Source organism: Oncorhynchus clarkii, chromosome 10, assembly GCF_045791955.1.
Source record: "Oncorhynchus clarkii lewisi isolate Uvic-CL-2024 chromosome 10, UVic_Ocla_1.0, whole genome shotgun sequence".
Taxonomy (NCBI): domain Eukaryota; kingdom Metazoa; phylum Chordata; class Actinopteri; order Salmoniformes; family Salmonidae; genus Oncorhynchus; species Oncorhynchus clarkii.
The window spans coordinates 20,860,310-20,887,602 of NC_092156.1; the positions used below are offsets into that span (position 1 = coordinate 20,860,310).

Sequence of the window (27,293 nt, forward strand, 5' to 3'; positions counted from 1 at the left end):
TCTTTGGATGCAACTCAGCATTCTTTGTCCTCCAAACACGACGAGTTGAGTTTTTACCAAAAAGTTATATTTTGTTTTCATCTGACCATATGACATTCTCCCAATCTTCTTCTGGATCATCCAAATGCTCTCTAGCAAACTTCAGACGGGCCTGGACATGTACTGGCTTAAGCAGGGGTACACGTCTGGCACTGCAGGATTTGAGTCCCTGGCGGCGTAGTGTGTTACTGATGGTAGACTTTGTTACTTTGGGCCCAGCTCTCTGCAGGTCATTCACTAGGTCCCCCCGTGTGGTTCTGGGATTTTTGCTCACCGTTCTTGTGATCATTTTGACCCCACGGGGTGAGATCTTGCGTGGAGCACCAGATCGAGGGAGATTATCAGTGGTCTTGTATGTCTTCCATTTCCTAATAATTGCTCCCACAGTTGATTTCTTCAAACCAAGCTGCTTACCTATTGCAGATTCAGTCTTTCCAGCCTGGTGCAGGTCTACAATTTTGTTTCTGGTGTCCTTTGACAGCTCTTTGGTCTTGGCCATAGTGGAGTTTGGAGTGTGACTGTTTGAGGTTGTGGACAGGTGTCTTTTATACTCATAACAAGTTCAAGCAGGTGCCATTAATACAGGTAACTAGTGGAGGACAGAGGAGCCTCTTAAAGAAGAAGTTACAGGTCTGTGAGAGACAGAAATCTTGCTTGTTTGTAGGTGACCAAATACTTATTTTCCACCATAATTTGCAAATAAATTAATAAAAGATCCTACAATGTGATTTTCTGGATTTTTTTTTCCTCATTTTGTCTGTCATAGTTGAAGTGTACCTATGATGAAAATTACAGGCCTCTCTCATCTTTTTAACTGGGAGAACTTGCACAATTGGTGGCTAAGTAAATACTTTTTTGCCCCACTGTATAACCACGTGGACTGTGGGTTATGGGTGTGCATCACTAGTGTGTTTGTGTGTAACAACTAGTAATTCTTAGGTTATTGCTGAAACAATATTTTCTTAGTAATTACCTTGTCATTTAAAAATAGTGCTACTTAGTTTTCAGTGCTAGTAGGTATGCAACACTTCAGTGAGTCATCTGCTTCTGTAGAAGTACTTGAGGTTAGCTTCTATCTTGTATTCTAATCACTTTTCATGACCTTTAACCTTTATTCTCCACTACCACTATCCCTACCACCAACAGTTGCTCAAGAGACTAAAGAATTCAGTCAGTAATCAATCCAATGTATTTGTATAGTGCTGCTTACTTACAAAGTCATTGATCATAGTGCTTAACAAGACCTGAGAAGTTTCCCCTAGGTAAAGATCTAGGATCAGCTTACCCAATCCTATTAGTGGGGGAAAAGCAAAAAAGATCAGCGTCTAGATGTTTCTGAGTGAACTCCCTTTCTCCGCTCTCCAGGCTCGGCAGCGCCATGAAAGGTGGAGGAAGGGGTAAGGAGCCTCCGGTGGAGGTGAGCTGCAAGCGTCCCAAGCGCAAGTGTCTACAATGGCACCCGCTACTCTCCAAGAAGGCCCTGGACTTTTCGGAGGAGGAAGAGGAGGACGAAGAAGAACTAGAGAAGGTGACTCCTCTTTTGCAGGTGTTGCGTTCAGTATGTACGTTTTGAAATTAAAGAGCATTTCCTATTGGGCAAGTTCAGATGGATAGTTTCGGATCTACTGAACATAACTCTGGCTGCATTCCCACTTGCCTATTGCCCCATGAAACATTTACGACAGTCTATTGTTAGTTCACTGTATATTATGCAGTGACCTCTCACTCCAGTATAGAACCACCAGCCAAGGGCACTTTACCCCCTCTATGAAGTATCTCTCCCTGCCTGGCTGTGGGGGCAGAAATACCATGTCGAAAATATGATTTGAACATTTGAATTTCTAAAACACACATCATTTTGATAACTAAGTATGTAGTCTAGAAGTATTCACTTTCATTTTCTATGATATAAAAAAAATACACTGAACAAAAATATAAACACAACATGTAAAGTGTTGGTCCCATGTTTCATGAGCTGAAATAAAACCTCCAAGAAATGCTCCATATACACAAAAAGTTGTTTTTCTCAAATGTGTTTACATCCCTGACAGGTATGGCATATCAAGAAGCTGATTAAACCGCATGCTTATTACACAGGTGCACCTTGTGGTGGGGACAATGCACTATAAATGTGGAGTATGCCACACACACAATGCCACAGATGTCTCAAGTTTTGAGGGAGCGTGCGATTGGCATGCTGACTGCAGAAATGTCCACCAGAGCTGTTGCCAGAAAATGTAATGTTAATTTCTCTACCATAAGCTGCCTCCAGTGTGGTTTTAGAGTATTTGGCAGTACACCTAACCGGCCTAGCAACCGCAGACCACATGTAACCATGCCAGCCCAGGACCTCCACATCCGACTTGTTCACCTGTGGGATCGTCTGAGGGGGGGTTGGGGGGATGCTGAGGAGTATTTCTGTCTGTAATGATGCCCTTTTGTGGGGAAAAAAACTAATTCCGATTGGCTGGGCCTGGCTCCCCAGTGGGTGGGCCTATGCCCAGCTATGGCTGCACCCCTGCCCAGTCATGTGAAATCCATATGCCTTAATCTAATTGACTGACGTACTAATATGAACTGTAGCTCAGTAAAATGAAAAATGTTTTATATTTTTGTTCAGTATAAAACACATTTCTGAATTACTTCCAAATTGATATCAACTAAATCAGCACTATAAAATAGAGCCTATCCATTGTTATGATAATAATGGTGGTGGGGGTAGTGATGATGAAGATTAAAACATCTATCACTGATGCGTCTGTCCACAGGAGCCATTGTTGGTTAGGGAGACCCGGGGGCCGAAGGTGCCATGCGGGGGGCCCCCGGAGGGGGAAGAGGACTCTTCAGAGCAGCGGGCCCGCCGGCCCATGAATGCCTTCCTGCTTTTCTGCAAGCGCCACCGATCGCTGGTGAGGCAGGAACACCCTCGACTGGACAACCGCGGTGCCACCAAGATCTTGGCTGATTGGTGGGCCGTGCTGGAGCCCAAAGAGAAACAGAAGTACACTGACATGGCCAAGGAGGTGAGCATCACCAAAATCCCATTCTGGAATTGTCAAATGTCTCTTATTCTTCTAGGGGTGAATTCTAACCAATTCAGTAAAATGCTCAGTTAGTCTCCCCATGATATCAATGCATGATGACTAAGTGAACATTTTCTTAAGATGCATGCTGACCAGACCGCTCGCTCACCATTGCGCATATGTTGATTTTGTCCACCCACACCAGATGCGATCAGGACACACAACTATATTAATGTTGGAGACAAGTCGAAAAGCATTAAACATTTATGCCGATTTAGCTAGCTAGCTTGCTGTTGCTAGCTAGTTTTTCCTGGGATTTAAACATTGGGTTGTTATTTTACATTAAATAAACAAGGTCCTCCACTCTGACAATTAATCCACAGATAAAAGGGTAAACAGAGTTTGTTTCTAGATATATCTCCTTCAGGCTTCTTCTTCTTTGGACTTTATATGACGGTTGGCAACCAATTTTTTACTCCCCAATTTTGTGGTGTCCAATTGGTAGTAGTTACAGTCTTGTTTCATCGCTGCAACTCCCGTACGGACTCGGGAGAGGCGAAGGTCGAGAGCCACGCGTCCTCCGAAACACAACCCAACCAAGCCGCACTGCTTCTTGACACAATTCCCATCCAACCCAGAATCAAGCCGCACCAATGTGTCACACCTGGCGACCATGTCAGCGTGCACTACGCACGGCCCGCCACAGGAGTCGCTAGTGCGCGATGAGACAAGGGTATCTCCGTAACCCGGACGACGCTGGGCCAATTATGCGCCGCCCGTGGGCCTCCCGGTCGCGGTCGGCTGCGACAGAGCCTGGACTCGAACCCAGAATCTCTAGTGGCATAGCTAGAGCACTGCGCCACTCGGGAAGCCCTGCAACCAACTTTTGGGTGCATTACCACCACCAACTGAACTGGAGTGTGGACCTCAGTTCATCTTTCAATCACCCACGTGGGTATATGCTCCTAAAAACCAATGAGGAGAAGGGAGAGGCGGGACTTGCAGCTTGTAAAGCGTCACAAATAGAACCAAGTTCTATTTTAGCGCCTGTCTACGCAGATGTTCAGTGATGTGCGCAAGCAGTGTGGGTGCAATGATTGTACGTGTAAGCATATGTGTACATTTATTTTGCTGCGCACATGACACGAGCGGTGTGGTCAGCATGTTAGGGTTCACCCCTTACTGTTTCTCTAAGAAAACAATATAATTTGATTTAGAATTCAGATAGAATTAACCCTGAAGCTGATCAAGAGTTACAACACAGGATCACAAACTCATTTGAAACTGGAGTGTCGTAGCCATACTAAGACATGTAAGACATGCATTATCTATCTTTCTAGTACCTTTTATAGGTCATGAAACTAAAGCGACAATGTATGCACACTACTGAATGAGTCTACCGTAGCTTGTTTTGGATTGTCTCTATGCAAATGAAGTCCAGCCAAATATGAAGATTCTGTTATGTAACACTTCTTCAGCAGTGGCGGTCGGTAACTTTTAAGATTAGGGAGGACGATTGTTTTTTTTATGAGCATGATCTTATTTCTATTACAGCATATTGGATGACTGGCATTTATATTCCATTCACCCAGCTCAATGTAGCATTGATAGGTTTAGGCTACTACATGATACTCAAATTTGCCCTATACCCATCATGAGGTTGCTACAAACTAGCCTACAAAGGAACATTTATAACAGGTACACAAGTCGAGAGAAAAATTGAGAGTAATTAACGTGACAGACAGTGACACATTTAATACCACCTTTCATACTCTTGGCTGATCTGGGGTGTAATCGTTAGTACAACTAGTTACGTTTTGGAACTAAAACAAATTCAGGTAGGTCCCTCCACGTTTCATTCTATTTGCTTCCATATTTTTCAACAGAATCGTTAGAATGAATACACCCCTGATCACCTCCACACACAGTTCACTTTCATAGCAGCCACATACAGCATCATCACTTAGCTCATTGCATAGATGCGAAAAGAGATGATACACTCTTCTCTTACCTTTTCCCATTGCTTGTGGACTTCAGTGCACAACACAACAGCTGTCTGTGACCAGTCACAAAAACTTCCCCAAGCCAAACCTTCATACCATAACCGCTACACAGCCTATATTTTTGTCACCATAATGTTATAGTCAACAAAGTTTAACTATCGTGTTAGTAAACATCCAATCCATGTGCACAATCACACAGTACAGTGAGTGTACATTTAGTAGTTACACCGACGGGCCCGGTGGCAAAGCTTACATTGACTTGGAAGAGTTGCTGTGTTGGACAGTCTAAGCCAACTAGCTAACATAAATTATATTTATCTCTGTGTGAGTCAGGTTGTTGAGTAACATTAGGCTAAAGTAGCTGCTTTAACTCAGTAAATGAAAGGTAAAATATGAAGAAGAAAAATACAATGAAATTTAGCTAGCTCTCTCTCAGCTGCTTCAAATAGTTTTGAAGGAAGGGATATATTCAAAACTTTTCAATTATTATCTTTCTCTCTCTTTGAGTCCACTACCGAACCACCACATTTAGTCACGGCAATATGACTGGGAACATGGACGTGTACAGAGCAGCTATGACCTCTGTAAGGCAATCAAAGAGGCAAAACGACAATACAGGGTTGTCTCTATGCAAAAATTGAGTTGCTATTCAACAGCTCAGACAAGAGACATACAGTGGGGCAAAAAAGTATTTAGTCAGCCACCAATTGTGCAAGTTCTCCAAGTTAAAAATATGAGAGAGCCCTGTAATTTTCATCATAGGTACACCTATGACAGACAAAAAGAGAATAAAAAAATCCAAAAAATCACATTGTAGGATTTTTAATGAATTTATTTGCAAATTATGGTGGAAAATAAGTATTTGGTCACCTACAAACAAGCAATATTTCTGGCTCTCACAGACCTGTAACTTCTTCTTTAAGAGGCTCCTCTGTCCTCCACTAGTTACCTGTATTAATGGCACCTGCTTGAACTTGTTATGAGTATAAAAGACACCTGTCCACAACCTCAAACAGTCACACTCCAAACTCCACTATGGCCAAGACCAAAGAGCTGTCAAAGGACACCAGAAACAAAATTGTAGACCTGCACCAGGCTGGGAAGACTGAATCTGCAATCTGTAAGCAGCTTGGTTTGAAGAAATCAACTGTGGGAGCAATTATTAGGAAATGGAAGACATACAAGACCACTGATAATCTCCCTTGATCTGGGGCTCCACCCAAGATCTCACCCCGTGGGGTCAAAATGATCACAAGAACGGTGAGCAAAAATCCCAGAACCACACGGGGGGACCTAGTGAATAACCTGCAGAGAGCTGGGACCAAAGTAACAAAGCCTACCACCAGTAACACACTATGCCTCCAGGGACTCAAATCCTGCAGTGCCAGATGTGTCCCCCTGCTTAAGCCAGTACATGTCCAGGCCCGTCTGAAGTTTGATAGAGAGCATTTGGATGATCCAGAAGAAGATTGGAGAATGTCATATGGTCAGATGAAACCAAAATAGAACTTTTTGGTAAAAACTCAACTCGTCTTGTTTGGAGGACAAAGAATGCTGAGTTGCATCCAAAGAACACCATACCTACTGTGAAGCATGGGGGTGGAAACATCATGCTTTGGGGCTGTTTTTCTGCAAAGGGACCAGGACGACTGATCCGTGTAAAGGAAAGAATGAATGGGGCCATGTATCGTGAGATTTTGAGTGAAAACCTCCTTCCATCAGCAAGGGCATTGCAGATGAAACGTGGCTGGGTCTTCCAGCATGACAATGATCCCAAACACACCGCCCGGGCAACAAAGGAGTGGCTTCGTAAGAAGCATTTCAAGGTCCTGGAGTGGCCTAGCCAGTCTCCAGATCTCAACCCCATAGAAAATCTTTGGAGGGAGTTGAAAGTCCGTGTAGCCCAGCAACAGCCCCAAAACATCACTGCTCTAGAGGAGATCTGCATGGAGGAATGGGCCAAAATACAAGCAACAGTGTGTGAAAACCTTGTGAAGACTTACAGAAAACGTTTGACCTCTGTCATTGCCAACAAAGGGTATATAACAAAGTATTGAGATACACTTTTGTTATTGACCAAATACTTATTTTCCACCATAATTTGCAAATAAATTAATTAAAAATCCTACAATGTGATTTTTGCCCCAGTGTGTGTGTGTGTGTGTGTGTGTGTGTGTGTGTGTGTGTGTGTGTGTGTGTGTGTGTGTGTGTGTGTGTGTGTGTGTGTGTGTGTGTGTGTGTGTGTGTGTGTGTAATATATCTATATACACACACACACGCACACATTTTTACTATTTTCTACATTGCAGAATAATAGTGAAGACATCAAAACTATGAAATAACACATGGAATCATGTAGGAACCAAAAAAGTGTTAAACGATTCTTCAAAGTTATTTCTTTCTTTATTTTTATTTCACCTTTTATTTAACCAGGTAGGCAGGTTGAGAACAAGTTCTCATTTACATTTGCGACCTGGCCAAGATAAAGCAAAGCAGTTCGACACATACAACAACACAGAGTTACACATGGAGTAAAACAAACATGCAGTCAATAATACAATAGAAAAATAAGTATATTTACAATGTGAGGTAAGATAAGGGAGGTAAAGGCAACAAAAAAAAGGCCATGTTGGCGAAGTAAATACAATATAGCAAGTAACACACTGGAATGGTCGATTTGCAGTGGAAGAATGCAAAGTAGAAATAATGGGGTGCAAAGGAGAAAAATAAATAAATACAGTAGGGGAAGAGGTAGTTGTTTGGGCTAAATTATAGATGGGCTATGTACAGGTGCAGTAATCTGTGAGCAGCTCTGACAGCTGGTGCTTAAAGCCAGTGAGGGAGATTAGTGTTTCCAGTTTCAGAGATTTTTGTAGTTCGATCCAGTCATTGGCAGCAGAGAACTGGAAGGAGAGGCGCCAAAGGAGGAATTGGTTTTGGCGGTGACCAGAGAGATATACCTGCTGGAGCGTGTGCTACAAGTGGGTGCTGCTATGGTGACCAGCGAGCTGAGATAAGGGGGGACTTTATCTAGCAGGGTCTTGTAGATGACCTGGAGCCAGTGGGTTTGGCGACGAGTGTGAAGCGAGGGCCAGCCAACGAGAGCGTACAGGTCGCAGTGGTAGGTAGTATATGGGGCTTTGGTGACAAAACGGATGGCACTGTGATAGACTGCATCCAAATTATTGAGTAGGGTATTGGAGGCTATTATGTAAATGACATCGCCGAAGTCGAGGATCGGTAGGATGGTCAGTTTTACGAGGGTATGTTTGGAAGCATGAGTGAAGGATGCTTTGTTGCGAAATAGGAAGCCAATTCTAGATTTCACTTTGGATTGGAGATGTTTGATGTGAGTCTGGAAGGAGAGTTTAGTCTAGACACCTAGGTATTTGTAGTTGTCCACATATTCTAAGTCTGAACCGCCCAGAGTAGTGATGCTGGACGCGCGGGCAGGTGCAGGCAGTGATCGCTTGCAAAGCATGCATTTAGTTTTATTTGTATTTAAGAGCAGATGGAGGCCACAGAAGGAGAGTTGTAGGGCATTGAAGCTTGCCTGGAGGGTTATAAACACAGTGTCCTAAGACGGGCCAGAAGTATACAGAATAGTGTCGTCTGCGTAGAGGTGGATCAGATACTCACCAGTAGCAAGAGCGAAATCATTGATGTATACGGAGAAGAGAGTCGGCCCAAGAATTGAACCCTGTGGCACCCCCATAGAGACTGCCAGAGGCCCAGACAATAGGCCCTCCGATTTGACACACTGAACTCAGAGAAGTAGTTGGAGAAGTAGTTGGTGAACCAGGTGAGACAACCATTTGAGAAACCAAGGCTATTGAGTCTGCCGATGAGGATGTGGTGATTGACAGAGTCGAAAGCCTTGGCCAGGTCAATGAATACGGCTGCACAGTAATGTCTCTTATCGATGGCGGTTAGGATGTCGTTTAGGACCTTGAGCGTGGCTGTGGTGCACCCATGACCAGCTCTGAAACCAGATTGCATAGCGGAGAAGGTACGGTGGGATTCAAAATGGTGGGTAATCTGTTTGTTAACTTGGCTTTCGAATACTTTAGAAAGACAGGGTAGGATAGATATAGATCTGTAGCAGTTTGGGTCTAGAGTGTCACCCCCTTTGAAGAGGGGAATGACCGCGGCAGCTTTCCAATCTTTCGGAATCTCAGACGACACAAAAGAGGTTGAACAGGCTAGTAATAGGGGTTGCAACAATTTCTGCAGATAATTTTAGAAAGAAAGGGTCCAGATTGTCTAGCCCGGCTGATTTGTAGGGGTCCAGATTTTGCAGCTCTTTCAAAACATCAGCTGACTGGATTTGGGAGAAGGAGAAATGGGGAAGGCTTGGGCGAGTTGCTGTGGGGGGTGTACTGCTGTTGACCGGGGTAGGGGTAGCCAGGTGGAAAGCATGGCCAGCCGTAGAAAAATGCTCATTGAAATTCTCAATTATAGTGGATTTATCGGTGGTGACAGTTTCCTATCCTCAGTGCATTGGGCAGCTGTGAGGAGGTGTTCTTATTCTCCATGGACTTTACAGTGTCCCAGAACTTTTTTGAGTTTGTGTTGCAGGAAGCAAATGTCTGCTTGAAAAAGCTAGCCTTGGCTTTTCTAACTGCCTGTGTATATTGGTTTCTAACTTCCCTGAAAAGTTGCATATCATGGGGGCTGTTTGATGCTAATGCAGAACGCCATAGGATGTTTTTGTGTTGGTTAACCACTCTAGGGTATGTGGGACGCTAGCAGAGTGCCAAATTCAAATACAGAAATACTCATTGTAAAAATTCATAAAACAAAACACATTTTACATAGGTTTAAAGACTAACTTCTTGTGAATCCAACCACGGTGTCAGATTTAAAAAATGCTTTACGGCGAAAGCATACCTTACGATTATTTGAGAACATAACCCAGCAGACAAGTCATTACAAACAGTAACCAGCCAAGTAATAGAGTTACACATGTCAGAAATAAGAGAGAAAATTAATTCCTTACCTTTGATGATCTGGCAGGGTCCACTCATTCCGACTGCTCTTACTCCCTAATTTTTCAGAATACAAGACTGAAACAATTTCTAAAGACTGTTGACATCTAGTGGAAGGCATAGGAACTGCAATTTGAGTCCTAAGTCAATGGATACTGTAATGGCATTAAATTGAAAAATACAAAACCAAAAATAAACCTACTTCCTGAATGGATTTTTCTCAGGTTTTCGCCTGCCAAATCAGTTCTGTTATACTCACAGACACTATTTTAACAGTTTTGGAAACTTTAGTGTTTTCTATCCAAATCTACCAATTATATGCATATCATATCTTCTGGGCTCGAGTAGAAGGCAGTTTAATATGGGCATGCTTTTCATCCAAAATTCCGAATGCTGCCCCTTACCCTAGAGAAGTTAAGGGCAGTCAGGTCTGGAGAGAAACAAGGGCTATATCTGTTTGTGGTTCTAAATGTATTTAAGATGGTGAGGAAGGCATTAAGAAAAAATAACCAGGCATTCTCTACTGACGGGATGAGGTCAATATCCTTCCAGGATACCCGGGCCAGGTCGATTAGAAAGGCCTGCTCACTGAAGTGTTTCAGGGAGCGTTTGACAGTGATGAGTGGAGGTCGTTTGACCGCTGACCCATTACGGATGCAGTAGATTGCAACACCGCCCCCTTTGGTCGTTCTATCTTGTCTGAAAATGTTGTAGATAGGGATGGAGATTTCAGAGTTTTTGGTGGTCTTCCTAAGCCATGATTCAGACACGGCTAGGACATCCGAGTTGGCAGAGTGCGTTAAAGCAGTGAATAAAACAAACTTAGGGAGGAGGCTTCTAATGTTAATATGCATGAAACCAAGGCTATTACGGTTACAGAAGTCATCAAAAGAGAGCACATGGTGAATAGGAGTGGAGCTAGGCACTGCAGGGCCTGGATTCACCTCTACATCACCAGAGGAACAGAGGACGAGTAGGATAAAGGTACAGCTAAAAGCTATGAGAATTGGTCATCTAGGACGTCTGGAACAGAGAGTAGTCACCCTTTGCCTTGATGACAGCTTTGCACACTCTTGGAATTCTCTCAACCAGCTTCATGAGGAATGTACGTTTATGGGAGGGGGTGAGAACCATGAGCCTCCTAGGTTTTGTATTGGATTCAATGTACCCAGATGAGGTTGGAAAATCCCCTCCGGCTACCCTAGAAGGTGCTGTTAAGGCTACTGTAGACCTTCATTGCAAAACTGTTTTTTTTCATTGATTATTTGGTGACGTGTATACATGTATGTATGTGTGATGTATAATATTATTTCATATTTATAATTATAGTTTAATCTATGTTTCACTATTTTTATCAAATTCACTGTGTAGGAAGGTCCTCCCCATCCTCCTGAGCCTCCACTGTGTTTTTCAGTAAATGCTGCATTTTGCTATAGTATGTATTATTTCCTGTGTGCTTTTGCTGATAACCTTTCTGGCGTTGTCGTTTTCCAGTACAAGGATGCCTTCATGAAGGCTAACCCGGGCTACAAGTGGTGCCCTGCCACCAACAAGCCAGTCAAGAGCCCCTGCCACACTGTCAGCAACACCCGCAATAAAGTGTGGTCCTTCCCTTCCAACTCCCCTAAGGGCTGTGCCACTGCCAAGAAACTGCCCAAGACTGACAGCACACCACAGCTTAATTTCGCCATGGCAGGTGCGTCAAGTTTCCATTTCTGGTAAAAAGGCTAATAAAATATGTCATGTCTCGGCATAGCTGCCACTAAATGAATGTCAAATTTGTAAAAATATATCCTAACTAGCTTTTATTTTGTGCCTTCCCAGATCCCACGAAGATGGGTGGCCTAAGCATGCTACTGTTGGCTGGGGAGCATGCCCTTACTGCCAGAGAGGTATGTCATGTCATATCCACTATATCCTGGACTGTAGTGCAAAAATTAACAACCGGAGGACTTCAGAGGGTTATCTAAGGGTCTTTGAGACAATTTATGAAAAGGCCCAGTCTAGTGAGTTTATCCTTGTTGTTGTAGCACAATTTTAATCAAGAAATCATAGTTTTAGTGGAAATATATCTGAGGCACTTAAGTAATTCTCACGTGTTGTAAAAGCACTGTGAGATACAAATTTGAAGATGTGTGAATTGAACCTCCACAGATTTCCTCCAGCTCATCACAATCTGGAGCCACAGATGTCACTAAGTACCCTGATAAATCCTCCCTATTCCAACTTGCTGAGGTAAAACCACCTGAAATGGGAATGTTTTCTCTTTAACCTCTTGTAACTATTACATAGGGCTGTTACGGCAAATACGCTCTGATACAACAGTTTATAGATTTGCCTATATGCGCATGTGTATTGAAAATAGCCTAAATTAGATGTATTGTCTATTTGCATATAAATGGTTTGGTTTGCTCTTACAATACCCAACACATCACATAAAATTATACCATTCCCTAAAATGGTGGCACAAGGAAGTGAGGCTCATTCCTGTTTAAATGGGTCAGCCAACCCTCAATTGTGTCCCTTTTCAGATCTCTTCCAGCACGCGTCAGCCGAGTTTAATGGACACCGCTGGCAAAGGGAAGCCCTTGAGTTGGGGGGACCAGGCTGAAGTGGGTATTCTTAGGGAAAGGCTTGTCTACATATGATTTAGCTCAATGTTATTGGCCTGTAACATTTTTATTGGCGATCTGCCAACTGCTAAGCATACTTGCATATGTATGGACTTGAATCATTCTACATGCTATTGTAATGCACTCTTAAGTAGTTTGTTTTTAAACTGAGTGGGAAATCTTCCTGCTTACTGAAATCCACAACAACAAAATTCAAATACTGACACTATTGGCTATTCCCAGTGTGGGTATGCCTTAAGGGAGGGCACAAATGAAAGCATTTACTCTCTAATAACCATACTATACTGTTTAGTACAAATCTACAAGTCACAAATATGAACATGCATAAGCCCAGGATCTTATCCATTTTCTCATTCACCTTTTTCCTCAGATGTGGTCTGGAACCTCACAGCAGGGAAAGCCTGACGTACCCACTGCCAATGTCAAGTCCCCTCTTTTTCAACTGGCAGAGGTATAGTCATTACACTGTCTCAAGTCTGCCACTCCACACTACTACATACTCTATAATGCTGTTGTATTGTCTTTTATGATGTATTGTCAAATTCTCCTCTGTTGTGTATCAAAGCAGATCTCCTCTGATTCGAGCCAGTCGACTGCACCAGAGGGAAAGCAGTGTGGCCAGTCCGCTCTCTTCCAGCTTGCTGAGGTACTGCATGCCCTCCCTCATTAAGGTTCCATTTAAGTCCATTTTGATACTATTGAACTCTTGAAATACCCTACAGTCGAAATGATTCATAGTTAGCTCCAGCACTTTCACATCGATATGACTACTGAAATGTTAGTTTCATATCAAATTTTATTAGTCACATGTGTCGAATACAATGCGCCGAATTTCGCCTTACAGTGAAATGCTTACTTACGAGCCCCTAACCAACAATGCAGTTGTAAAAAATACGGATAAGAATAATAAATAAAAGTAACAAGTAATTAAAAAGCAGCAGTAAAATAACATTAGCAATACTATATACAGGGGTGTACTGATACAGAATCAATGTGCGAGGGCACCGGTTATTTGAGGTAGTATGTACATGTAGGTAGGGTTATTAAAGTGACTATGCATAGATGACAACAGAATAGCAGTGGTGTAAAGGGGGGGGGGGACTGAAAATAGTCTGTGTAGCCATTTGACTAGATGTTCAGGAGTCTTATGGCTTGGGGGTAGAAGACGTTTAGAAGCCTCTTGTTATTTTCCCTCTGGTTGCACATTTAACATGCTGATAGAAATGTGGTAAAACGTATTTAACGTTAAACGTATTTCCCTGTATTAAAGTCCCTGGCTACTAGGAGCGCCGCCTGGATGAGCGTTTTCTTATTTGCTTATGGCGGAATACAGCTCATTCAAATCTGTCTTAGTGCCAGCCTCTGACTGTGGTGGTATGTAAAGAGCTACAAAGAATACAGATGAAAACTCTCTCGGTAGGTAGTGTCGTCTACAGCTTATCATGAGATACTCTACCTCAGGCGAGCAATAGCTCAAGACTTCCTTAGATATTATGCACCAGCTGTTGTATACAAAAATACATAGACTTCCGCCCCTTGTCTTACCAGACACCGCTGTTCTATCCTGCCGGTACATCATATAACCAGCCAGCTGTATGCTGTCGTCGTTCGGTCACGACTCTGAAGCATAAGATGTTCGTTTTTAATGTCCCGTTGGTAGTTTAATCTTCCACGCAACTCTGCGATTTTATTGTCCAAAGATTGCATGTGAACTGTTTGTTTTGTGTAGATGTGCTTGGCCTCCGAGGCAGGGAAGATGGAGACACAGGACGATACCTGCACCCCACACATCAAAACTGAGACTGTGGTAGAGGAGGCTGGGGACAACACCCCTGATCTTCCTCTCTCCTTTCCCCCGTCTTCCTCCATGCCGACCGATGCTAGTCTCCTGCTACTCAGAGGCCAAGCAGCCATAATCAAAAGGAAGAAAGACGCCAGCACCAGAGAGGCGCCCAAAGTGGTGGACAAAGACAAGAGCCCTGGTCCCGGCTCACCCAAAAAGACCCTCAAGAAGCGACCTTCATCCGAGTCAGAGTTGGAGAGCCTCTTCTACACTATCGAAGCCGTGGCTAAAGGGGCCTGGGGCGATGCCGAGGAGGATATGCCCAAGAAGAAGGCTCGCACCGCCGCCGTTACCATTCTGGTAGAGTCCAGCTCACCCAAAAAGAGGGCCAAGCCCAAAGCCAAGAGGCCCCTGAAGGCTAAGGAAGATGAGAGAAATGTGAAGGACAAAGAGGACGACGGACGCACAGAGCTTCCATTGACAGTGGAGACGGTGTTGAATCCAGCAAGCCCCAAGATAGAGGATAAGGAGGCCAATATTAGCAGCAGCACGGAGGAGCCCACCTCCCCTCCCAGCCCCCCGCAGATCAAGCACAAAGTCGGGGAGAGGGAACTGGAGGCCAACGCAGAGGGGTGTGGCTCCAGAAAGTCTGAGAGAAGCTGCAAGGGGGCGCTGTACAAGACCCTGGTGTCGGAAGGGATGCTGACCTCACTGAGGGCCAACGTGGACAGAGGTACGCATTAGTAACCCCCCCTACCCTGTCTCCACAATTACTATCTTAATATGCTGCTGATTTATGCCCATTCCGAGCAAGACCCAGGGTTTTAACTTAATTTTACTGGTGGCTACTCTAAAGTAAGTGTGTGTATGTGTGTGCGTGTTAATTAGGCAAAAGAGGTTCTTTTCGAAGTGCATCTGATGAAGGAGGCTGGATTGACGAGACCTGGGCTTTCTCACAGATGGGACCCAGTAATTTCAAGAAGCTTAAGAAGTCCAAATCCAAAGACGAGACCGCGCCAGGGTGAGTTGTCTGTCCAAGACCAATTTACCCTAATTTACCCTTATCACTGAAAGATGACTAGTGGGAGCAGAATATTGAACAGACAATAAGTCTGTTCTATTAGTGAATTGTTGGATGATGACAAATACTGAAATAAAAATGTGTCTATTTCATCACTAGCTCCACTTTCTTTGTGGTGTGATAGAGTCCTCTGTGTCCAAGTTAACATCTTCCTGTGAGGAACCCCTGAAGAGAGAGCAAATAGCCGCTCAGTTTAAGTTATGGGCACCCCATAAGTGTTTGATATTTTTCATTTTGGCACCTCTATAAGCATTAAGAATATTAAGATTGGTTCAGCCCATTAATAGTTTTAGGGGTTCCCAAAAGTGAATGTTTAAATTCAAGCCCTTCTTGGATAATGAGCCAGTTCTTAGGCTGATGAACCAATCTTCGGTTTTTGTTTCCTCTTCGGTTTAAGAAATGTAATTGAAACATAGCAACAGTGGAGCTTACTTATCTGATCAAAGCACTCTTGAAACACGCAAGAGGGAACTTCGAAAAAAGTTATTATTGTGTTGGCATTTCTACAGAAATATAAAAATCAACGGGGACAAACAAATGGCACTGTGTTTCCGCATGATGAAGGCCTGGAAAATGGCTGTGGGCATGTTCCTCCTGTATCTAATCAACAACATGTATCACCTTTGCAGTTTGGGGAAACTAGAGGAGGAGTTTGAGAAGAAGTTCAACAGCCTGCCGCAGTACAGCCCTCTGACATTCGACAAAAAGAGCACCGTCGTCACCAAGAAAACTGACATTAACACCGCACCGGAGGAACAACCTCCGAAACCTGCCAAGGGTGAGCAGAAAATGTCACCGGAATGTTCACCAAAGGTTTCAATATGTTTTAACTCCCCATTCCCATCCATACCCCATACCGCTCATTTTGCTCCTCACTTTCAGAAACCTGACCACTTAGTCATGACAAAAAAAAAAAAAACCTTGTTACCATTTAACATTGCATGCCATTCTCTGGTCTCTTTTTTTGTTTCTTTTTTGTTATATCAGGTCAATCTCCATCTCAGAAAAATACTTTATTCCACAAGATTGTTAGCAATTACAAGGAGAAAAAGAAGAAGCCCAATACTTTGGATAAAGGTGAATTAGAGCATCATGTAATGTAATATGTGTGTGCACTATTTAATCCAGTTGTGAATGTTCTTGGCATGATATTTACAAATAGTTGGAGACAATGGATACATTACTCAATGTAAAATTGGACCATGTAAGTACCATACGCTTATATTGCATTATGACCCCTGCTACCATATGCTTACCTCATACCAAAGCCATTATTTTTAAAAGATCACTTGACACAGTAAATCTAGACACTTTGATTTTAGATACATTTAAAACATTCTCTCTTTAGTTGTTAGCGTAAATGAAAAAGTCATATCCTATGCATGCCATCTAGCAGAACAGGGTTTCGGACAAAACAATTTTTTCAGTCAATTCATGATTTACTTTGATGTTTGGTGCCCAGATCTCAAGTTAGAGTGGAAGAATTCTAAAATGGCTCTTTAAAAAAAGAATTGTGCCCCATGTTTCCCCTTTCTTCTCAGACATAGCGATGCGTAATGACTCCCCCATGTTAGACTCGGCTGCCAAGGACACCAAGGCAAAGCCGAGCCCAGCCCCCTGTGCCACTGCCACGCTGAACCCAGAAGCCATGGGAACTAGCCCTAGTGTGCCAGTGGGCAGCCAGAAAAGGAAGGCCAGGAAGAGCAAGATCACCCACTTGGTGCGCTCGGCCGACGGCAGGGTATCCCCAGCCGAAGGTGAATGGTCTTTCCTAATAGTTTATTCTGCACATTATCAAATACATTAGATTTAAGTAAATATGTGAGCTAGAAAATGCCAAATGTTTTTTTTAACCATTACAAATTACAGAAACCAGGTAGCAACGAGCGTTGTTCTGTCCATACCATTTTGAATTATCTTCTTTGGTCCATTTTAACACAGAGGACAAAGCCAGGGACCTGACCCCGGAGCAGGATGACAAGCCATTATCCCAAGATACTTTATGCAATGAAACAGGGTGTTACAACGCATCCAAGCAAGAGGAAGCGGACAGGAGCAGTGCACCTGAAGACCTGCCTGCCTTCTTTAGCCTGGCTGCCCTTGCAGAGGTGGCAGCCATGGAGAACATTCACAGGTAGGCAGACTTAAATATATGACATGGGATGCACCTTTGCTTCAAGGTTCTTATGCTTTTAAACTTTTTGAAACCCCCTGTGTTTAAAATTTTCTCTGTACACTTTGAATGTGCCATGTTTTATTAGGGCTCCCAAGTAGCGCAGCATCTCAGTGCTAGAGGCATCACTACAGACGTTGGTTCGATTCCAGGCTGTAGCACAACCGGCCGTGATTGGGAGTCCCATAGGGCTGCGCACAATTGGCCCAGCGTCATCCGGGTTAGGGTTTGGCCGGGGTAGGCCATCATTGTAAATAAGAATTTGTTCTTAACTGACTTGCCTAGTTAAATAAAGGTTAAATAAATACAATTATTACCTTTCAATTTGTGTGCAATTGTAACCAAGATAATCAGGTGCAGAGTTCCTAACTAATCAATTACCTTAATTTACCAATCAAGTACAACGGAGGAGCCAAAGCCTGAAGACACACGGGCCTCCAGGAATTGAGTTTGACATGTCTTCACTAACCAGACAACAAACAATTGGCCCAACACAAATGCCACACCACAAGTCTTTGCCAAGAACAAAAAGTACAGACCTTGATTTGTTAAAACGTCTTATGGCTGGGGGGCAGTATTGAGTAGCTTGGATGAATAAGGTGCCCAGAGTAAACTGCCTGCCTCAGGACCAGAAGCTAAGATACGCAAATTATAGATATGAAGTCTGTGAGTATAACAGAACTCATATGGCAGGCAAAAACCTGAGAAGAAATCCACCAGGAAGTGGGAAATCTGAGGTTTGTAGTTTTTCAACTCATTCCCTATCGAATACACAGTGTCTATGGGGTTATATTGCACTTCCTAAGGCTTCCACTAGATGTCAACAGTCTTTAGAACCTTGTTTCAGGCTTCTACTATGAAGGAGGAGGGAATGAGAGCTCTTTCAACCAGGTGTCTGGCATGAGCTGATCACGCACGCTCCCGTGTGAGTGACCTGCGTTCCATTGCATTTCTGAAGATAAAGGAATTCTCCAGTTGGAACATTATTGAAGATTTATGTTAAAAACATCCCAAAGATTGATTCTATACATCATTTGACATGTTTCTACGGACTGTAACGGAACGTTTTGCCTTTTCGTCTGGACCTAGTGATCGCGCCTCATGAATTTGGATTTGTGAACTAAATGCGTGAACAACAAAAAGGTATTTGGACATAAATTATGGACTTTATCAAACAAAACAAACATGTATTGTGGCACTGGGATTCCTGGGAGTGCATTCTGATGAAGATCATCAAAGGTAAGTGAATATTTATAATGCTATTTCTGACTTCTGTTGACTCCACAACATGGCGGATATTTGTATGGCTTGTTTTTGTGTCTGAGCGCTGTACTCAGATTATTGCATGGTTAGCTTTTTCCGTAAACATTTTTTTTAAATCTGACACAGCGGTTGCATTAACCTCTTTGATCTCTAGGGGCGCTATTTCATTTTTGGATAAAAAACGTTCCCGTTTTAAGCGCGATATTTTGTCACGAAAAGATGCTCGACTATGCATATTCTGTTTCAGTTTTTGAAAGAAAACACTCTGAAGTTTCAGAATCTGCAAAGATATTGTCTGTAAGTGCCCCAGAACTCATTCTACAGGCGAAACCAAGATGATGCGTCAACCAGGAAATGAGCAGAATTTCTGAAGCTCTGTTTTCCATTGTCTCCTTATATGGCTGTGATTGCGCAAGGAATGAGCCTACACTTTCTGTCGTTCCCCCAAGGTGTTAGCAGCATTGTGACGTATTTGTAGGCATATCATTGGAAGATTGACCATAAGAGACTACATTTTCCAAGTGTCCGCCTGGTGTCCTGCGTGGAATTCGGTGTGCCAGCTGCTTGTACTTTTCCATTTGATTGAGGGGAGAAACCATGCTTCCACGAACGATATATCATTGAAGAGATATGTGAAAAACACCTTGAGGATTGATTCTAAACAACGTTTGCCATGTTTTCAGTCGATATTATGGAGTTAATTTGGAAAAAAGTTCGCGTTTTGAGGACTGAATTTTCGTTTTTTTTTTGGTAGCCAAATGTGATGTGCAAAACGGAGCTATTTCTAATACACAAAGAATATTTTTGGGAAAAACTGAGCATCTGCTATCTAACTGAGAGTCTCCTCATTGAAAACATCCGAAGTTCTTCAAAGGTAAATTATTTTATTTTAAGGCTTTTATGTTTTTGTTGAAATCTTGCGTGCTGGATGCTAACGCTAATGCTAATGCTAAATGCTACGCTAGCTAGCCACTTTTACACAAATGATTGTTTTCCTATGGTTGAGAAGCATATTTTGAAAATCTGAGATGACAGTGTTGTTTACAAAAGGCTAAGCTTGAGAGATGGCATATTTATTTCATTTCATTTGCGATTTTCATGAATAGTTAACGTTGCGTTATGGTAATGAGCTTAGGTCTGTAAATAGAATCCCGGATCCGGGTTTGGTAGACGCAACAGGTTAAGGAGAAGTGGATCTATAATTCCATGATTAACACTTTTATCTTTTATTAATGTTTATTATGAGTATTTCTGTAAATTGATGTGGCTCTCTGCAAAATCACCGGATGTAAATATGAACTTTATTCGAACAAAACATACATGTATTGCGTAACATGAAGTCCTATGAGTGTCATCTGATGAAGATCATCAAAGGTTAGTGATTAATTTTCTCTATTTCTGCTTTTCTCTCTTTGGCTGGAAAAATGGCTTTGTTTTTCTGTGACTAGGCACTCACCTAACATAATCGTTTGGTGTGCTTTCGTCGTAAAGCCTTTTTGAAATCGGTGGGATTAACAACAAGTTTATCTTTTAAAATGGTGTAAAATACTTGTATGCTTGATACATGTATGTTTGAGGAATCAGAGATTTCTGTTTGAATTTGGCACCCTGCACTTTAACTGGCTGTTGTCATATCGATCCCGGTAGCGATATCTAAGCCATAAGAAGTTTTAACCTTTACCTTATTCTCTTCCTCCTATCTCAGAGGCCAGCATGTGATTGGTGACAGCCAGAAGAAAGACATGGCCAAGACCCCTTTGCTCATCTCCTGCGCTGACCAATGAAGTGGAGGAGCCTCTTGCCTCCGGCAAAACTAAATAGATGCTCGCTTGTTCGTTTAAACTTTTTAACCTCCAACTCCTCATCCTGTCCTGGAAGGAAGGAAAGAGACATAATGTGACTCGTTGATGGACCCCTATGTGGTGAAACTAGCTCTAGAGCTCTGGTCTGAGGGGGAAAGAGTGGGTGAACTGACCTTCTCAGTATTCTCCTGAACCCTTCCCTTGGCAGTAGGAGGTCATATCGCCCCTCATTCCCAGACACTCCTGCCTAGAGGACCCTGTGGAAGAGGAAGACCAGTCCCTGAGAGCATGGCTTCCTTCTCCGTTAGAGGTAGTTGTGTTAACGTGTAACCTTTGTCTGATATTACGCCATTTTAAAGGTCAAGTTTTGCTAACAAAAATTGCATTTAAAAAAAGAAAGGAAATTTACACATGTACGATAACATCTTCCATTTCAACCACACTGTTTCGCAAAGATTCCACCTAGCATACCTCGACGTAGGATGAGTCCGATATTGTGTTTTCCCGCACGCCTTCATGCTTGAACTTAAACTAACACAGCCTGAGTAGATAGTCCTCGTGACTGAAAGGGTTCCAAGATACACAGACCTTACTTGTGTACCTTAAAGACCTCTTAACCTTCCAGACCATTAGCTTTTAAGCCATGTAGCAGACACTCTTATCCAGAGCAATTGGGATTAAGTGCCTTGCTCAAGGGCACATCGATTTTTCACCTAGTCGGCTTGGGGATTTGAACCAGCAACCTTTCGGTTACTGGCCCAAAGCTCTTAACCGCTAGGCTACATGCCGCCCATGCACGTTGTAACCACTGTCAACCATTAAGATGCCATCGTCATGTATTCAATACTGATCTATCCCTAGCCTTCACGCCAGCTTAGCAACTGCTACTACGGTGGTCAGTTTGAACTCAACAGATTGAGGCTCTTGCATTTAAACTTATGCTTGCGTTTAAGTTTAGATGGGAGGCCTTTGGTTAGCATATTTTCAGTCTTAATCTGCCTGTTTACCTGGTGTTCAACCCTCTACAGTGGGGCTCAATGTGATGACAAGCAAAGTAACTAATAGAATGAATGGTTCTCCATGGCCTTAACTCTCTCATCGCGACCCTAACCGTACCACAACCTCTGCTCTTTATTTCTGACGACCATCCCATCCACTACGCAACCATTCACACAATTCTTACATCCGTTTGAATATACTTGAATGATGAAAATGCATTTTGTGTCAATACTTGATCTTATTGCAGTCTGCGTAGCATCTTCAAGGCTAATCCAAATGTGTGCTACTAGTTTCCTAAGAGTTTTTTAACAGACGCTGCACAAATTTTAGGAGTAGGAGACGCTTTTAAGATGTAACTTTTTCTTAGTAGGGTGATGTGTTTTCCCTCGTTTTGTTTTTCCTATTGGCCTTTTGATATTTTCTTATGCCAAGTAATGGTCCACTCTTAGGCAATCAGAATAATCAAGGTTTTGCTTTTGAACGCATTTCAATAACAAGACCATGGTCATTGCTTTTAACGCATTGTTTAAAAAATATAAATAATAATTATTGCATGTTCTAACCGAGGTAGAACAGGCTAGCATCCATTCCATATCCAGATAGCAGATCCTTGTGTCCGTTCTTCTGTTTAGTGTGTGAGCTGTAGTGGGGGACTCTTGACGTATGCTCTGGGTGTAAGCTAATCAGATGGAGAAAGTAGTGTATGACGAACTCACATTGCAAGTCCCCACCGACATGTCCTCCATGAAGTTACCATATTATTATTATTACTCTTTTGTTTCCAAGTTGACCAATGCTCCTTTTCTTAGGTTGTGCAGTAAATCACACTTCTCTCCTTGTCTTTTTCTTTTTGAGTTTCTCTTATTACATTGGAGCCTTCTCCTTCACTTAAGAGTTGTGTGCATTATGATGCTTTTGAACTAGATTTTGTATTTCTCCTTTATCTTGTGTTCCCAACCTCAGTGGTCTTTCCTGAGGCCTAGTTAACTGGATTAAGACTGTTGTGAAAAATCTCATACACAAAGTGATGCATCTATGCTTACTGTACCCGTTAAACAAATGTGCACTGAGATGAGGTGCGCTACTTCTAGAAAGGTAGTTTTCACCTTTTTGAGGTAGTATTCTTAAAGCAACTGCATTGCCATTTCTGGGCTATGTCTGAATAATGTGTTCTGTCGGCACAGCATGAACTTTAGAGGCTCTACCCTCTTATTGTCAATGGAGGTATTTCGTCTTGGCTAAGAGATTATAATGCCACAAAGTAGAATAAATGTAAAATATATGGAATAAATCCCTCCAGGATTGGGCTGACTTGTAGAGGGATATGCGCAATGCTGACTCTCTTCGCTGTATTTATTAATTCATCCCTAAAAGCTGACAAACGGACTGTGAACGAGCAGACCTAAAACATGACTTTTGAGCTCAAAAGAAACTTCAACAAACTTTGAAAAAAAAATGTAAGACTTTTCAGTTCTGAGAGAATAAATTCAAGGCTGACTAAAATCGTCCAAGCAGTAAACTACACATAGTTATTCCACTGATGGACATCAGTGGTGTTATTTCCCCAAAAAGAGCAGAGATGTACATGCTTATAACAAGTGGTTTTCAGACATTTGCCAAAGAAAGGGGAAAGTTGTCTTTTAATGACAAATCTATTGAAAACTAAGGTTAGCATTACAGTTGCACTGCATTTTCATGGTGTATAGATTTTCAGGTAACAAATGTATTATATCAGCACAACTAATCCTATATATCTCATGGGTTTCCTAAGACTTAAACCCCACGTGGGAATGATGTACACTGTACTGATACCTTTCAATGCCTCTTTAATAGACAATATTTGCACCTTATGACCCAAACCAAAATGATATCATGATGATCTTAAGATTTTAATTGATCCCCCATTTCACATAATTCTCCTTTTAAGAGTGTTTAGCCTTCCTCCATATCATGAGGTAAATGTAAACGATTACACAGGTATTCATGTCTATCTTATGAAATTATGCAGTGAAAACAAACCCTTTCAAAATCAGCCATTATGTATCACCCTCAGCCTTTTCTAACTAGTATTTAGTATTTTATTAGGATTCCCAGTAGCTACTGCTAAAGCAGCACCTACTCTTCCCTGGGGTCCACATCTAGAAGATGCCTCTATAAAATTCCTATATGATTAGTTATCAAAATAAATATAGACGATACCCCTTTGTGCTGGTACTGTCTCCTGAATGTAATCGATTTTGTACCTGTATTTTTATAATTCCAATTCAAGTCTTGACTCTACTGTGTATGTATGCGATGGTGGACTGTTTTCACAGGTGAATAGTTTGTTTCAACCTATGGGCCTCATGACGAGTCAGCTGCTGTGCTGTGAACTCTGTGGAGGTGTAATCAACCATGTATATAAACCCTGGATTGTTGATGTTATGGATTGGCCAATGAGAGGTTTTGAAGCCACCAGTCAGCCATATTGGCACTCCTCAGAAAAGCAGTACTCCATAGGAATTAATGGAATTCTACAATATTTAAAGTACACAATTACATGGCCTTTTGTTGTAGTGGGAACAGTAACATTAATACTTTCAAAGAATTGTACTTTAAGGATGTTTCTCACAATTTAATTTAAAAGTATGCATTCATGTGTCTGAATAGAATGAACGTGTCAAACGAATGTAGACATTAAATGCATTTCATTAGCTTACAAAATATTTTTTACAATGGTGAGGGAGAGCCATGATGGAGGCGCAGTGGCTTCAAAACAGTTCCTCGTGTCAATCATCTAGATTATATATACATCATTGGTTGTAAGTAATTATGACTTACCTGCAAATGTCTTTTAGTAATATGAGAGAGTTTGTTTTTATAATTGTGAGGGACAGTGTCACCCCAGATGGTTTTGTTTCTTCTCTGCAGTTCAATTAGGCTCTCACTTCAGGAAAGGGTGAAACCAGGGACACTCACGCAATTACAAAGAACAATTGCCAAATCCTCTGTATTCAAGTTTATTTATTACAATTTCCTTTTTATAGTTGTTCCTTTAGTTACAAAAATAGAAAAACTGAATATGCACCCAGATAAAAAAGACTATATAAATGTTCTCCCTTTACAGGAATGTAGATCACAGCTTCCCTTTTGTTCTTGTGAAGAGGTGACGCCAGATCTAAAGTATGTTTCCTCTGATAGTTTGTACAATGTGTGCTCGATCTTATTTATGTCAATAGTACTGTTTCATGACATGTATGGACTTGATTGTTACAGCCCAGTTGTTCAATGCAGCCTTGCCTTACTGAAGCACCTGCTTAGTGAGGGATCCCTTAGCCATCGCCCTCAGCCCCTTCCACTGAGTCGTATGTCATAACACTGTCTGCTGACGCAACTATTATTCCTTGAACACCTATTAAAGTAACCTGTATTAAACCTTTTGTACATCAGCAGTCTCTTCAACATCAAAATGTGATTTCTGGATTCTGTTGAACAATTCTTAAAGTAACCATAAGCATTCTATTGCAGCACGGCATCATCTATTTGAAAAAGCTTTGAACCCTATAGCACAGGCAACCCTGGTTCTGGTGTACAGCAGGCACTTTACCAGGTGTGTTGAATTTAAGCAATCACTGAACTGATCAATTGGCTAAGTAGCTCAGTGTGGTGCATAGTTGGGACAAAATCCGGTAGTAGCTGTGACACTCCAGGAACAGGGTTGCCTACCCCTGCTATAGCGTAATCTCTAACCTCAGTGCCATAAGTATTTGCCCCCTTTCTGATTCTCTATTTTTGCATATTTCTGACTCTGAATGTTCTCAGATCAAAACCTAATATTAGATAAAGGGAACATAACACAATGTTGATAATTCTTCATTGAATTGACAAAGTTATACAACGCACAATGCTCCTGTGTGAAAAAGGTATTTCCCCCTTACACTCAATGACTGCAACCAAACACTTCCTGTGTGTTAGTCTCTCACATCCCTGTGGAGGAATTTTTGCCCACTTTCATGTAGAACTGCTTTAACTCAGCGATCACCATGCTTGACCGTTGGTATGAGGTGTTTGGTTTTCGCCAGACATATCGGGACCCAATTCATCTAAAAAGTTGACTCAAGTTTGCCAAAAAGCAGCTGGATGATCATCAAGACTCTTGGAAGAATGTTCTATGGACAGATGAGTCAAAAGGGGAACTTTTTGGAAGACATGGGTCCTATTAGGTCTGATGAAAACCAAACTCTGCATTCCACAGTAAGAACCTCAAACCAACAGTCAAGCATGTTGGTGGTAGGTAGTGTGATGGTTTGGGGATGCTTTGCTGCCTCAAGACTTGGACCACTTGCCATCATTTTTATTTTTTATTTCACCTTTATTTAACCAGGTAGGCAAGTTGAGAACAAGTTCTCATTTACAATTGCGACCTGGCCAAGATAAAGCAAAGCAGTTCGACACATACAACGACACGGAGTTACACATGGAGTAAAACAAACATACAGTCAATAATACAGTATAAACAAGTCTATATACTATGTGAGCAAATGAGGTGAGATAAGGGAGGTAAAGGCAAAAAAAGGCCATGGTGGCAAAGTAAATACAATATAGCAAGTAAAACACTGGAATGGTAGATTTGCAGTGGAAGAATGTGCAAAGTAGAAATAAAAATAATGGGGTGCAAAGGAGCTAAATAAATACAGTAGTGAAAGAGGTAGTTGTTTGGGCTAAATTATAGGTGGGCTATGTACAGGTGCAGTAATCTGTGAGCTGCTCTGACAGCTGGTGCTTAAAGCTAGTGAGGGAGATTAGTGTTTCCAGTTTCTGAGAATTTTGTAGTTCGTTCCAGTCATTGGCAGCAGAGAACTGGAAGGAGAGGCGGCCAAAGAAAGAATTGGTTTTGGGGGTGACTAGAGAGATATACCTGCTGGAGTGTGTGCTACAGGTGGGAGATGCTATGGTGACTAGGGGGGACTTTACCTAGCAGGGTTCATTGAAGGAACCATGAATAATTCTCTGTTTTTAGATCATTCTAAAGGAGAATGTCAGGTCATCTGTCTGTGAGCTGAAGCACAGATAGGTCATTCAGCAAGACAAAGATCCAAAACACACACGAATGGCTGAAAGGCAACAAATGTAAAGTTCTGGAATGGCCTAGTCACAGTTCAGGCCTAAACTCAGGACCTGAAAGACCACAAATGCCGCTGAGTTAAAGCCAGTTCCAAAATCACTCCACAGGGATATGACTCCTCCACAACTACAGGAAGTGATTTGTTGCAGTCATTGCAGCTAAAGGTGGCACAACCAGTTATTGAGCGTGAAAGGGCAATTATACTGAACAAAAATATAAATGCAACAATTTGAAAGATTTTACTGAATTACAGTTCATATGAGGAAATCAGTCAATTGAAATACATTTATTCGTCCCTATTCTGGATTTCACATGACTATGAAGACAGATATGCATCTGTTGGTCACAGATACCTTAAAAAGAAGGGCCTCACAATGGGCATCAGGATCTCGTCTCTATTTT

At 42.1% G+C, this 27,293-nt stretch overlaps 1 protein-coding gene across 9 annotated transcripts in view; it reads left to right on the forward strand.

The window, feature by feature from the left end:
- The window catches only part of LOC139418138 (HMG box transcription factor BBX-like), a 43,218-nt gene extending 18,017 nt beyond the window's left edge, over nucleotides 1–25,201 (forward strand). For 4 of the 9 annotated variants that reach the window (XM_071167353.1, XM_071167356.1, XM_071167355.1 and 1 more), the window contains exons 3-17: nucleotides 1,405–1,567; nucleotides 2,808–3,062; nucleotides 11,548–11,749; nucleotides 11,878–11,945; nucleotides 12,208–12,288; nucleotides 12,585–12,665; nucleotides 13,057–13,137; nucleotides 13,255–13,332; nucleotides 14,416–15,202; nucleotides 15,358–15,490; nucleotides 16,180–16,328; nucleotides 16,538–16,627; nucleotides 17,092–17,307; nucleotides 17,492–17,684; nucleotides 20,692–25,201. In XM_071167353.1, the coding sequence (XP_071023454.1) occupies nucleotides 1,418–1,567; nucleotides 2,808–3,062; nucleotides 11,548–11,749; nucleotides 11,878–11,945; nucleotides 12,208–12,288; nucleotides 12,585–12,665; nucleotides 13,057–13,137; nucleotides 13,255–13,332; nucleotides 14,416–15,202; nucleotides 15,358–15,490; nucleotides 16,180–16,328; nucleotides 16,538–16,627; nucleotides 17,092–17,307; nucleotides 17,492–17,684; nucleotides 20,692–20,770 (2,643 nt within the window). In that variant the 5' untranslated portion in view covers nucleotides 1,405–1,417 and the 3' untranslated portion in view covers nucleotides 20,771–25,201. Of the gene's footprint in view, nucleotides 1–1,404; nucleotides 1,568–2,807; nucleotides 3,063–11,547; nucleotides 11,750–11,877; nucleotides 11,946–12,207; nucleotides 12,289–12,584; nucleotides 12,666–13,056; nucleotides 13,138–13,251; nucleotides 13,333–14,415; nucleotides 15,203–15,357; nucleotides 15,491–16,179; nucleotides 16,329–16,537; nucleotides 16,628–17,091; nucleotides 17,308–17,491; nucleotides 17,685–20,691 lie in introns of all 9 variants that reach the window. The other 5 variants (XM_071167351.1, XM_071167352.1, XM_071167357.1 and 2 more) reach the window with 4 other exon arrangements.
- The last annotated feature ends 2,092 nt before the right edge of the window (nucleotides 25,202–27,293 follow it).